Below are 12,265 nucleotides of genomic sequence, written 5' to 3' on the forward strand. Positions count from 1 at the left end.
AAAACGTAAAGGATAAATACAACTGGTTTAGGACATTGGCATGGAGTCATTACAGAAGCTTGAACACTATAGCATGATGACATCAGTTGGATGGCAGAATAGGAAACACCTCCATTCTTCCCTCACAGAGACAACAACTTAAAAATACATGAACCAGATTTCCTTTTGTAAGAATTCTAGAAACCATTTAAGAGATTATAGCACTGCAAGAAAAGCAAGGCTAAGAAGAGGTGTATTGTAGTGAGTAGAAAAGTCTGTTGCACTTACCCGCACATACCCTATCCACCTCCCAGCAGAGCATGGCGGAATCAAGAGAAAATTCCCAACTTGTAGCTTCTCCTTCAGGAAGGAAAAAGAAGAGTGGAACTTGCGTGCAACATTCTGGCTGTTTGGGGAACTGTCAAAGGGGCTGGTTTCTATTTCACCTGACTTGGAGGAAGAGACACTTGGCAGATGCCTGGAGGCCAGATGTGAACAAAGAGAAATCTCTTTGACTGGGGCAACACCAGGAAAATTGCAGGAACAGAAACAGAAAGCAAAGGGAACTCCAAAACCATGGTTTGTTAAAGTAGCAGCAAGACTATAATATGAAAGATAGATACTAGGGGGAGAGTTCCACAATAGAAAAAGATAAACTCTTCCAGTGGGAGATTAATGAAAAAGATGCATCAAATATGCATCTCCAGGAAGTTTGAGAGCCCCAGAATATCTACCTGGCTTGACAAGTCTTCCTTCTTTCCCTTTGTATGAAAGTATTCTGAAGAATAGAAAAGGATTTTTCAAATGCAGAAATTTCAACAAAAGAGAAGCAGTCACACAAAGAAACAGAGCCCAATCACAGGACTATATTTCCAGAAACAAACCTTAAAGAAACAGAGATCTATGAAATATTCAACAAATAATTCAAAATAGTGACACTAAGATGCTCAGTGAGATAAAAGAGAACATAGACAGAAACTGAAGTCAAGAAAATAACACATGAAGAAAATGAGAAAATTAATGAGACAGAAACTTTCAAACAAACTATCAACAAACTTGGAAACAAATCATTTGAGTTACAGGAACAAAAAGAACAAAGAATGAAAAAGAATGGAGAAAGACTAAAAGATTTATGCAACATTCAAGTCCACCATGAGGTGTACCAATATATGAATATGGGAGACCCTGAATGACAAGAGAAAATGGGCAAAAAAAGTCTACTTGAATAATGGCAAAAAAAAAACTTTCCAAATTTGAGGCTGTAAATTGACATACAAATTCAAGAAACTCTGATCTCCAACAACAAAGAATGCAGAGAGCTACATGAAAAACACAATCAAGTTGTCAGAAGTCATACGAAGATAATGATCTTTGAAAATAGCAAGAGAAAAGCGAACCATCACATTCAAAGCAATTCCCATAAGATTATCAGAGGACTTTTCAGCAGAAATCTAGTGGTACTAAGGGAGTGATATGTTATCTTCAAGGCATAGGGTCAAAAAACTGCCAAGCAAGAATACTACAGCTAGTAAAACCATCATTCAAAACCAAATGAAGGCAAAATAAAAACTTTTCAGATAAATAAAAAACTTAGTAGAGTTCATCAGCACTAGACCTGCCAAACCAGAAATGCCAACAAGAGTCCTTAAAATGGAAATGAAAGGACAAAAACTTGAAAACATAAGAAATTCTCTGGTAAAAGTAAATAACACCACCACCCCCACCAGCCCCGCAAAAAAAACAAAACAAAAAACCCCCCATAATTCTCCATCAATAAAAACCTGGTGAACAAATCATATTTAATTCAGCATGGACTTGAAGCAAAAATAAATCTGTTCAGCGCTATACAATATAGTAAATATGTAAGATATCAATACCATAAAATGGTATGAAGATTGGGCATCCCTGGTGGCGCAAGGGGTTAATTCCCAGCACTATGAAGCTATCTGCAGTGACTGCAACACTAGTTCAACCTCCAGACAGGGTGATACCCACATGGCACAGCAGACATCTCCTGCCTTGCCTGCTGCTCCCCTCAGCAGTGTACTTCAGTCAGTCTGCCTGTTCTGTTCCCCACTCTGTCTCTGATGAATCCTCTCACCCTCCCACTCCTCTGGCCTGTACCCCAGTTCTTGGATACATAAATAAATCTTAAAAAAAAATACTGATTGGTAGAGCTGTTATATGTGAACAAAGTTAAAGGTGTTACCAGATTAAAATAATAATTTTAAGATATCTTATGTAATAAACATGGTATCCACAGAAAATGTATTTCTATTTCCTTGTGTCTTCTACTTATATTCACGTTTTATAATCTCCCTCTTTTAGCTTTTTCACCTCCTTTATTAGGTTATTCCTAGGTATATAATTTTTGGGATACCATTGTAAATTGGATGGTTTTCTTAATTTCTTCCTGATCAGACTGTTTTTCATATAGGAAGGCTACTGATATTTGTGTATTGATTTTGTAACCGGCTACTTTACTGAACTGGTTTTAGTTTTCCTGTAGAATTTTTAAAGGATTTTTTCTATATATTACCATATCATCTACAAATAATGATAGCTTTACCTCTTCTTTTAGAATTCCTTTTGTATCTTTCTCTCACCTAATTGTCCCAGCCAGTACTTCCACTATTACACTGAAAATCAGTGATAAGAGTGGACATCCTTGCCTTGCTCCAGATCTTAATAAAAAGGCTTTCAGTTTTTCCACAATTGAGAATGATGTTAGCTGTGGGTTTGTCATTTATGCCTTTTATTACATTGAGATATGTTCCTTTTATCTCAAGGTTTTCACCATAGAGAACTTTATCAAAAGCTTTCTCAGCATCTATTGATATGATCATATGGTTTTTATTTTATTTTGTTGAATTATGAATTATGTTAATTATTTTTGGGTGTTGGACCATCCCTATGTCTCTGGAATGAATCCACTGTTGATGGTGTTTAATGCCTTTGATACATTGTTGCTCTGGTTTGCAAAGGTTTTAGTATGGATTTTGTTATCTGTATTCATTGGTGAGGTTGGTCTGTGGTTTTCTTTTTTGTGTTGTCTTTGGTTTTGATATTACAGTGATGTGACCTCATAAAATGTATTTGGTAGCATTCCTTCTTAATTTTGAAAGTGTTTCAGCAGAATAGACATTAGTCCATCTTTGAGTGTTTAGTAGAACTCACTTATGAAACCATCTTGTCCTAGGATTTTGTTTTGGGGAGGATTTTGATTACTGTTTCAATTTCCTTACTTGTAATAGGATTGCTCAAGTTGTCTATTTCTTCTTTGTTCAGTCTTAGATGACTGTGTAAGAATTTGCCCATCTCTTCTAGATTGTTGAGCTTGTTTGCACAGAAATGTCCATAGTAATCTCTAGCCTGTTTTTCTGCCATGTCTGTTGTGATTTCTCCTCTTTCATTTATGATCCTATTTGAGTTTTCTCCTTTTTCTTAGTGAGCCTGACCAGAGGTTTGTCTGTTTTGCTTATTTTTTCAAAGAACAAACTTTTCGTTTCACTGATCTTCTCAATGGTCTTTTCAACTTCTATTTCATCTTTTTTTTCCCCCTTCTTATATTTTTTTAAATTCTTTTTCTTCCAAGTTCCTCAAGATAGGAGATTAGTATATTTCTGTGAGTTCTTTCTTGTTTCTTGATGTGGACCTGTATTACATATATTTTCCTCTTAATACTGCCTTTTGCTGTCCCAAATATTCTGAAACGTTTGTCTTCATTATCACTTGTCAAGGTAGTTTTTAATTTCTTCTTTGATTTCCTCACTAATTCAATAGTCTTTCAGTAGCATAATGTCCAGTGTCCTTGTAATGAGGGATCTTCTGGATTTCTTTTTGTAGTTGATTTCTAGTTTGATACTTTTATAGTCAGAGGAGATCCTTTGTATGATTTCAGTCTTCATGTACTTGGTGTTTGTCTTGTGACCCAATCAATATGTGGCTGATCCTAGAGATGATCTGTATGTACTAGAGAAAAATGTGTATTCAGTTTTCTGGGGGTGCAGTGTCCAGTAGATGTCTGTTAGGCCATGTGTCTAGATCTTTGTTTAGGGCTATTGTGTTTTTGCTTCTCTTTTGTCTTGTTGATCTGTCCCTTGGTGAGAGTGGGGTGTTAATGTCTTCTACTACATATGCATTTTCTCTAGTATCCGTTTTCAGAGATGATAGCAATTGTCTAATGTATTCTGGTACTCCTTCATTTAGTGAGTATCTACTGGTAAGTGTTATGTCTTCCTGGTGTACTTACTGTCCCCTTGATCAGTATATAGTGTCCATGTCTCCTGTCACCTTTTTCAACTGGAAGTCTATTTTATCTGCTGTAAGTATGGCTGCCTCTGCCTTCATTTGGGTGCTTGTAAAATTGTTTTCCAACTCTAACCACATTTATCTCTGGAACTCAGGTGTGTTTCCTGGAGGCAGTAAGAGTTGGATTCTGTTTTCTGATCCAACATGCTACTATGTGTCTCTCTATTGGTGAGTTTAGTCCATTCACTTTTAGAGTGATTATTGCTATGAGGAAGTCTGTAACTGCCATAGCTTGTAGTATTGTGGTTCTATTTAATTCCTTTCTATGCTATTCAATTCTTGTGTTCATTCCTCTATTGGTTTCCATCATAAGGCTCTTTAATATTACTTGGAGTGGGGACTGAACAGCATTTCTTGCCTTGAGTTTTTTAAATATGTTACTCCATTCTCTTTCTGTCCATAGTGTTTCTTCAAAGAAGTCTGATGTTGGCTAATCTATTTTCCTTTATAGGTTATGTGTTTCTTCCTCCTCCTCAACTTCATTACTTTTTCTTTGCCTTGGACTTTTGGAAGCTTTACAACTATGTGTCCTCCTGTAGACGTCTTTTTATTAAAACAGCATCTGTTCTTTGAGTTTCCTGTATGTTTATTTTCATTTTATTTTAAGTTTGGAAAGTTTTCTTAAATTATTTCCTTGAGTAACTTTTTGGCTCCCTACCCTCACCTTCTGGGAGTCCTACGACTCTTACATTTCCTTTCCTCACGGAGGCAGATAATTCTTGAAGTGTCTCTTCACTCTTTTTCCCTTGAATCACTCTTCTTTTTTCTTTCTTGATTCTTTTTTGCATTTGCATCTTGGAGAGTACTGATTTGTTTTTTCATATCTTTGATTCTATGTCCATGGCTTTCTCCAGAATTTTTTACTTCCTACATTGATTTTTTTATATTCTTCAGTTACTTTATTTTCTCTTTTTAAGTTTCAATCTCGAACGTCTGTTTGCTGATTATATTTCTCATAGCATTCTTTCCCTTTCTTGGACATTCTTGTTTATCTCTGATCTGTTTTTCTGAGTTTTGCATTAGTCAAATTCTTTGACTTTCTTAATTATGGCAATTCTGAATCTTCATCTGACAAGAAAATTTCTTCCATGTCAGTGTTACTGGGTTCTAGAGACTGGTTTTCTTTCTGTGGTATTTTGTTCCCCTGAGGGCTTCTTTGACCATTTATATTTTTGTTTCTCCCCATTGTCTGCTTTCAGGTTTACTCTGCAATAGATGGGGTTTCTATCGGGTTGGGGTCTGTTGTCCCTCTAATTCTGAGTGCGTACTGGGGTGCAAAATACAGCTTGTTCAGGTGGGTATCCAAGCTACTGGGGCCATGGACTTCTATTTGGGAGAGCTGCTGGTTGGGTATCATGGGTGGCTGTGTAGCTCTGGCTAAAATAGTTTACTACCTGACTCAAGTCCTGAATCTTACCAGTCTGTGCAGGTGCTGGCAGGGATCTCATGGGAAGTCAAAGGACCTTTGTATGTACAGGCAGGCACTGGCGGGGTCCTGTAGTACATCGCAAGGCTTTTGCTGGTCTGGATAAGTGCTGTCTGTCCAGGCTGAGGCCAGCAGGATCTCATATAAGTTTGTAAGACCTTTGCTGAATGGGCAGATTCTTGCCGAGAATGATGTGAGGTCTCTGTGTGCTCTAACTCCATCCCCAAAGTGGACCTGGGATCTCAGAGGTCCAGGTAAGGACTAGCTGGGTCTTAAAAAAGTTTACAAGACTTCTGCTGCTCTGGGCTGGGGTGGATTCTTATGTGGAAGGTCGTGAGGTCTCTGGGAGCTATGGCACCCTACAGTAATTATTTTAAATTTAAATAGATTAAATTCTCCATAGAAAGACATACAATAGATTTAATGAATAAAAAACAAGCTCTTGCTATATGCTGTCAACAAAAGAGATACTTTAGATCTAAAGACACACAGGCCAAAGGTAAAAGGCTGGAAAATGATAATTCATTCAGGGCCTCCCTGGTGGCGCAAGGATTTGAGACACAACCCATGAAGCTATCTGCAACCACTGAAGCACGAGTTCAATCCCCGGTCAGGGAGCTACCCACAGGGCGCAGCAGACCTCTCCTCACACTCCCGCTGCTCCCCTCAGCAGTGTATTTCAGTCAGTCTATCTGTTCTGTGCCCCACCCTGTCTCGGGTGAATCCTCTCACCCCCCTACACCTCTGGCCCATGCCCTAGTTCTTGTATGCATAAAATAAACCTTAAAAAAAAGAAAAAAAAAGAAACGGAAAAGTATTTAAAAAAAGATAGGGCCTCCCCTGGTGGCGCAGGCGGTTGAGCGCCACACTGTGAGGCTGTCCACAGCCTCTGCAGCGTTGCTTCGATCCCGGCTGGCAGGCAAGGGTCCCACATGGCACGGCAGACCTCTCCTGTCGTGCCCACTGCTCCCCTCAGCAATGTGTTTTGTCAGTCTGCCTGTTCTGTTCCCCAATCTGTCTCTGGTGAATCCTCTCACCCTCTCGCGCATCTGGCCTGTACCCCAGGTTCTTGTATAAATAAATAAAAATCTTTTAAAAAATAAAAATAAATAAAAAAGATAATTCATTCAAATGGAAACTAAAGAAGAGTTTGTATATAAAAGACGTGAATTCAAAAACTGTCACAAGAAACAGAGAAAGGCATCATATATGATAAAGTGAACTGGCCCGTTATAAAAATTAAAAATACAAATGTACACAAGTTTAAGGTCACCATATACACTATGCAAAAACAGAGTACTAAAGAAGAAAGAGACAGCCATATGTCACCCTATATGATACCTATATAATGGAAAAACAACCTGGAGAGAAAAATCAACAAGTAAACAGCAGAAGTGAACAACATTATAGACTAAATGTACCAAGCAGGTATCTGCAGAAATTTTTACCCAGGAGCAAGATATTAGCACACATGGAATGTTATCTAGGATTAATCACATATAGTAGGTCACCAAACAAGTCTTAACACATTTAAAAACATAAAAAGCATGCAAAATGTCTTTTCTGATCATAAAGGAATAAAACTAGAAATCAATGGCAAAAGGAAAATGGAAAAGTTACAAATATGTGGGAATAAAAACTACTTAAAAATCCAACAGGTAAAATAAGAAATGACAATGTCTTGAAGCAAATGAAAAGAAAGACACCCTATCAAATTTATGGGAAAACACATGTAGCAAAAGTAGTACTAAGAGGGTAGTTTATAGTAAATGCTCTCATTAAAAAAAGATGAAAGAGGGCCTCCCCAGTGGCACAGTGGTTAAGCGCTGGGTTGCGAAGCTGCCCGCGGCCTCTGAGACGCCGGTTTGATCCCCAGCTGCTCCCCGGCCAGCAGAGGAGGGTCCCACATGGCGCGCAGACCTCTCCTGCCGCCCGCTGCTCCCCTCAGCAGTGTACTTCGGTCCTTCTGCCTGCTCTGCTCCCCGCTCTGGCTCTGGTGAATTCGCTCACCCTCCTGCGCTTCTGACTGTACCCAGTGCTTATATAAATAAATAAATAAATCTTTTTAAAAAAAAAAAAAAGATGAAAGATATCAAATCAACAACCTAACTTTATACTTCAGAGAACCAATAAAAAAGGAGACAACTGAATTTGAAGTTAGAATAATAAAGGTAATGTTCCTAAAAATATACAATTTAATAAAACTGAATTATGAAGAAATAAAAAATCTGAATGGGCGTAAACAAGCAGGGAGCTTGAACGGCTAATCAAAAAATACACTAACAAGAAGAGTCAAGTAACAGATGGGTCTCAATGGAAAATTCTAACAGACATTTTAAAGAAAAATTACCAAGTCTTCAACTATTCCAAAAATTAAAGAGGAGGAAACACTCACAAACTCACTTTATGAGACCAGCATTGTACTGACACCAAATTCAAAGACACTATCAAAAGGAAAAGAAAAGAACTTCAGGCTAATATCCCTGATTAAAAGAGATGCAAATATCTTCACTATAATAACAGCAACCCAAATTTACCGGCACATTTAAAGGATTATACAACATGACCTAGTGGTATTAATCCATGGAATAACAGAAGGATAGCCTGATATATGAAAATCAGTAATAAAACACCACATTACAGAAGGAAGGAATAAAATACATGATATTCTCAATTGTTTTTTTTTTTTTTTTTAAGATTTATTTATTTGTTTATACAAGCACTGGGTACAGTAAGAAGTGCGGGAGGGCGAGAGAATTCACCAGAGCCAGAGCAGGGAGAAGAGCAGGCAGACCAATGAAGTACACTGCTGAGGGGAGCAGTGGGCGACAGGAGAGGTTTGCGCGCCATGTGGGAGGCCCAATCTTCTCAATTGTCTCAGAAAAAGCATTTGAAAAAATTCAATATTCTTTCACCATGGTGATGGTGCAAGGGTGACTTGGTGGTGGCAACTTTATGACACCTGAGAGAAGACAGCATACATTGTACAAAAATAAAGAATGATGTAAAATATATATAATTTAAAAAAAAATCATTACGCTTTCATGATAAAAACAATCTCAACAGATTATGAATGAAGCAAACTATCTTAACATAATAAAGACCATATATCAAAATCCTATAATTAACATTACACTCAAAGGTAAATAACTGAAAACATTGTCTCTAAGTTCAGGAATAAGGTAAGACTGCCCACTCTCTCCAACCTTTCTTCAACAGAGTACTAGGAAAGCTTCACCAGAGTAAAAAAATTTTAAAAAACTTTCCAAAAGGAATGACAAAAAGGAAAATTATCTCTCTTCACAGATGACACAATTTCATATTATGAAAACTTTAAAGAGTCTACCAAAAAAATGTTAGAAATAATAAGTGAATTCAGCAGCACTGCAGGCTAGAAAAAAAACACACAAAAATCACTTGTATTCCTTTACACTAACAATAAGCAATTTGAGAAAGAAAACAATCACACTACAATATTACCAAGGAAAATGAAATATTTAGGAATAAACACAACCAAAATGGTAAAAGACCTTTACAACAAAAAACTATAAAACATTGCTGAGACAAAGTATACAAATGGAAAGAAAACTCATGTTAGTGGATTTTAAGACTTAATATCGTTAAAATGCCCACACTGCCCAAAGCAATCAAATACTTCAATGCAATCCCTATCAAAATGCCAGCATAATTTTTTTCAGGAAAAGAAACACATACCCTAAAATTCATATGGAATATCAAGGGAATCCAAACTGTCAAAACTATTTGAAAAAGAACAAAACTAGAACTGCCATACATATTGTCCAATTATCTACAAGGGTGTCAAGGCTATACATGAAGAAAGAGCAGTCTTTCAACAACAGGTGTGAACGCTGAATATCCAAAAACAAAATTATGAAACTAAATTATTGTACTAGCCATAAAAATAATTCAAAATGGATTGAAGTACCCTAAGACTGGTAACTATCAAATTCCTGGAAGAAAACATAGGGAAAAAGTTTCAAGACACTTGATTTGGTGATTATTTCCTCACTAAGGCATTAAAAGCAAAGGTAACTAAAGTAAAAACAAAGGTAAGGGCATCAAACTTAAAACTGGCTTTAAATTTGAAAGATTAAAGACCACCTTAACATTTTTCTTGACATATCACACATCCTAATTGTTCAAATTAATCTTTCTTAATTTATAGGAATTATGCAATATTTATTCCTTATATCCATACGTCTTATTAGCTAACTCTCCAAAACAAACTTTTCAAGAATTATAGTATTTCCGTATTTATTATTAAAGCTTCTTACCATCTCCTTTGACTATATCAACAAGAATTTGGAAAACAGTTTTGAGAACAAGTTTAACAAGTTCAAACACTAGGAAATCATATGGTGGACAGCATGCTTCATAAGTTTAGAAACAAGGATGATAGAGAAAAAAATGGAAAATCAGACTACACAAAATTATGGAAAAATTTCAAAGCTCTGTTTGGTTCAGGCATAGCAAATAAAAAGATTTACATCAATTTTCTAATGTAAGAAATAAAATATCTCAGTCCTTAAAAGTGATGACAAAGAAACAAAGATGAAAAATTGCAGTTCAGAATCAGAGAATTGATTATATCATTGAGAAAGACCATAAAAAAGAAATCTGTGAGTAGGGACAAATAAGGGTTTAGTGTGATTTGTTTGTACAGAACAAATATAGTTCTTCCAGAAAAAAAAGAAGTCAGATAACACAGTGATGGAGATTAGTTGTTTCCAGGGGCTAGGAAACGGGTGGAGTGGAGAACAAGGCAAAGTTGAAAATATAAAACGGTAGCATGATAGTCTCTTTGTGATAACAAAACAGTTCTTTATTTGACTGTGGTGGGGCATTACAAGGAAGTAAATTGTGTAGAACGATCCACCTATATACCCACTCTGATTTTAAATTCAAGAACCCTAATAAGATCTATAAATTATTTAATAGAATTGTACCAATTTCTTGATTTTGATATGGTACTGTACCTATATTTCAGCAATGGGGAAGAAAGGAAAGTCATAGGGAACTATGTACAATTGTTGCTTGTTCCTAACACATATATATTTATTTCAAAATAGTTGTTTTAAATGAAGAAATGAATTCACATGAAAATGAATTAAGACAGAAATATCCTATAGGAATAATGATTAGTACTAAAATAGTCACCATTACTATGTGCTAGACAATGAAATGTAATTTGCTCAAATGGAAGAAGTCAAGAGGAAAAGAAAGAAATTCACCTGAAAACTATAATATACAAGTGTTATATTAAAAACATGTATTACAAATAATAAAGGAAATAATAAAAAGCAAGAGCTAGACTACAAACTATAATTCATGCTGTGTTATGATGTTTGAATTTAACAACATGGGGGGGGGGGGAGAAAGGGAGAGGAGGACAGGGCTACCCAAGGCAGTGGAGGACTAAACTCCTTTGGAGGAAATAACAAATAATGTGACTAAGACAGTGGCAAAAAATGTAAAAAGCAAGAAACATGGTAGAGAAAATCTGAAAACACAATTTTAACGATTGATAGAAAAATCCACCTTCAAGAATGTTGAAATGAAATAGATCAATATACTGACAGATGAAATTGTGAGGATTAGAAAGGGGTTAAATAATTTGTTCTGTATCTATAGCTCTTCAGAAACATACAGGAATAGCACAGTAGAAAAGGGACATTTCAAACCTGTAAAAAGAAAGAGTTTCCTGATATTACTGCTTAGAGCTAAATATAAATTATACAAGACAGAAATTCTTACTTCTTGTCTTTTCTTAAGATCTTCTTTGGCTGCTCCAAAGCGTTTAGTTAACCTGGCTATCTTGGCCTAAAAAAAAAAACAAAAACAAATACAAAACAAAAGTGATATGGAAACAAGTGGTAATATAGTAGTAAAAAGAACTCATACATACACATATAACAAGAAACCCACAGGTAAGAGGAATCTCAGGAGGCAGCTAATAGCAAAGGCAGACAAGTAAATTGTAAAAACAACACATATTTAGAAAATCAGAATGAAAACTAAACTGATCCTTGAACTCAATACCCAGAAGTAAATACTATTAATTTTAGATTAGCTTTTTACATCCTAATGCTATGTATATATGCTCACAAACCAGTATTTTTAGACAGTTTTTTTTGTTTTTGCCTTTTACATAATTGTAACCACACTTAATTTTCTCACTGAGAATTACGTAATAAGTATATCTGCAAATCACAAAAGATCCTTTGCCAATACTAAAGGGTATATGTAAATAAACTAATTTTTTCTATATTCTCTGTCTTACTGGATATACGCCATGTTAGTCAATGGCCTGATACAGTCCAATAACACTGCAATTTAATAACTTTGTTCTTTTAGGTAATTCACACTTGAGGTATTGCAGAGAAAGAATATTCTTAAGGCTCTTATCTAAATGCTTTTCAGAAAGACTTGCTAATTTCCAATAGCAACAGACATGAGTGCCTAGATAACATTGCTTTGAAACATTTAATTGAATATATTGTTAATTTCTCATGACAAAGAAATTAACAT

At 35.9% G+C, this 12,265-nt stretch overlaps 1 protein-coding gene across 1 annotated transcript in view; it reads right to left on the bottom strand.

Moving 5' to 3' along the window:
• Positions 1-12,265, bottom strand: part of ATF7IP (activating transcription factor 7 interacting protein) — a 117,003-nt gene that overhangs the window by 33,325 nt on the left and 71,413 nt on the right. Inside the window, 1 exon segment of the mRNA XM_054696431.1 lies at positions 11,492-11,557. Within this exon segment, the coding sequence (XP_054552406.1) occupies positions 11,492-11,557 (66 nt within the window).

This window comes from Talpa occidentalis, unplaced genomic scaffold, assembly GCF_014898055.3.
Source record: "Talpa occidentalis isolate TD23 unplaced genomic scaffold, MPIMG_talOcc4v2.1 talOcc4.16, whole genome shotgun sequence".
Classification (NCBI taxonomy): Eukaryota; Metazoa; Chordata; class Mammalia; order Eulipotyphla; family Talpidae; genus Talpa; species Talpa occidentalis.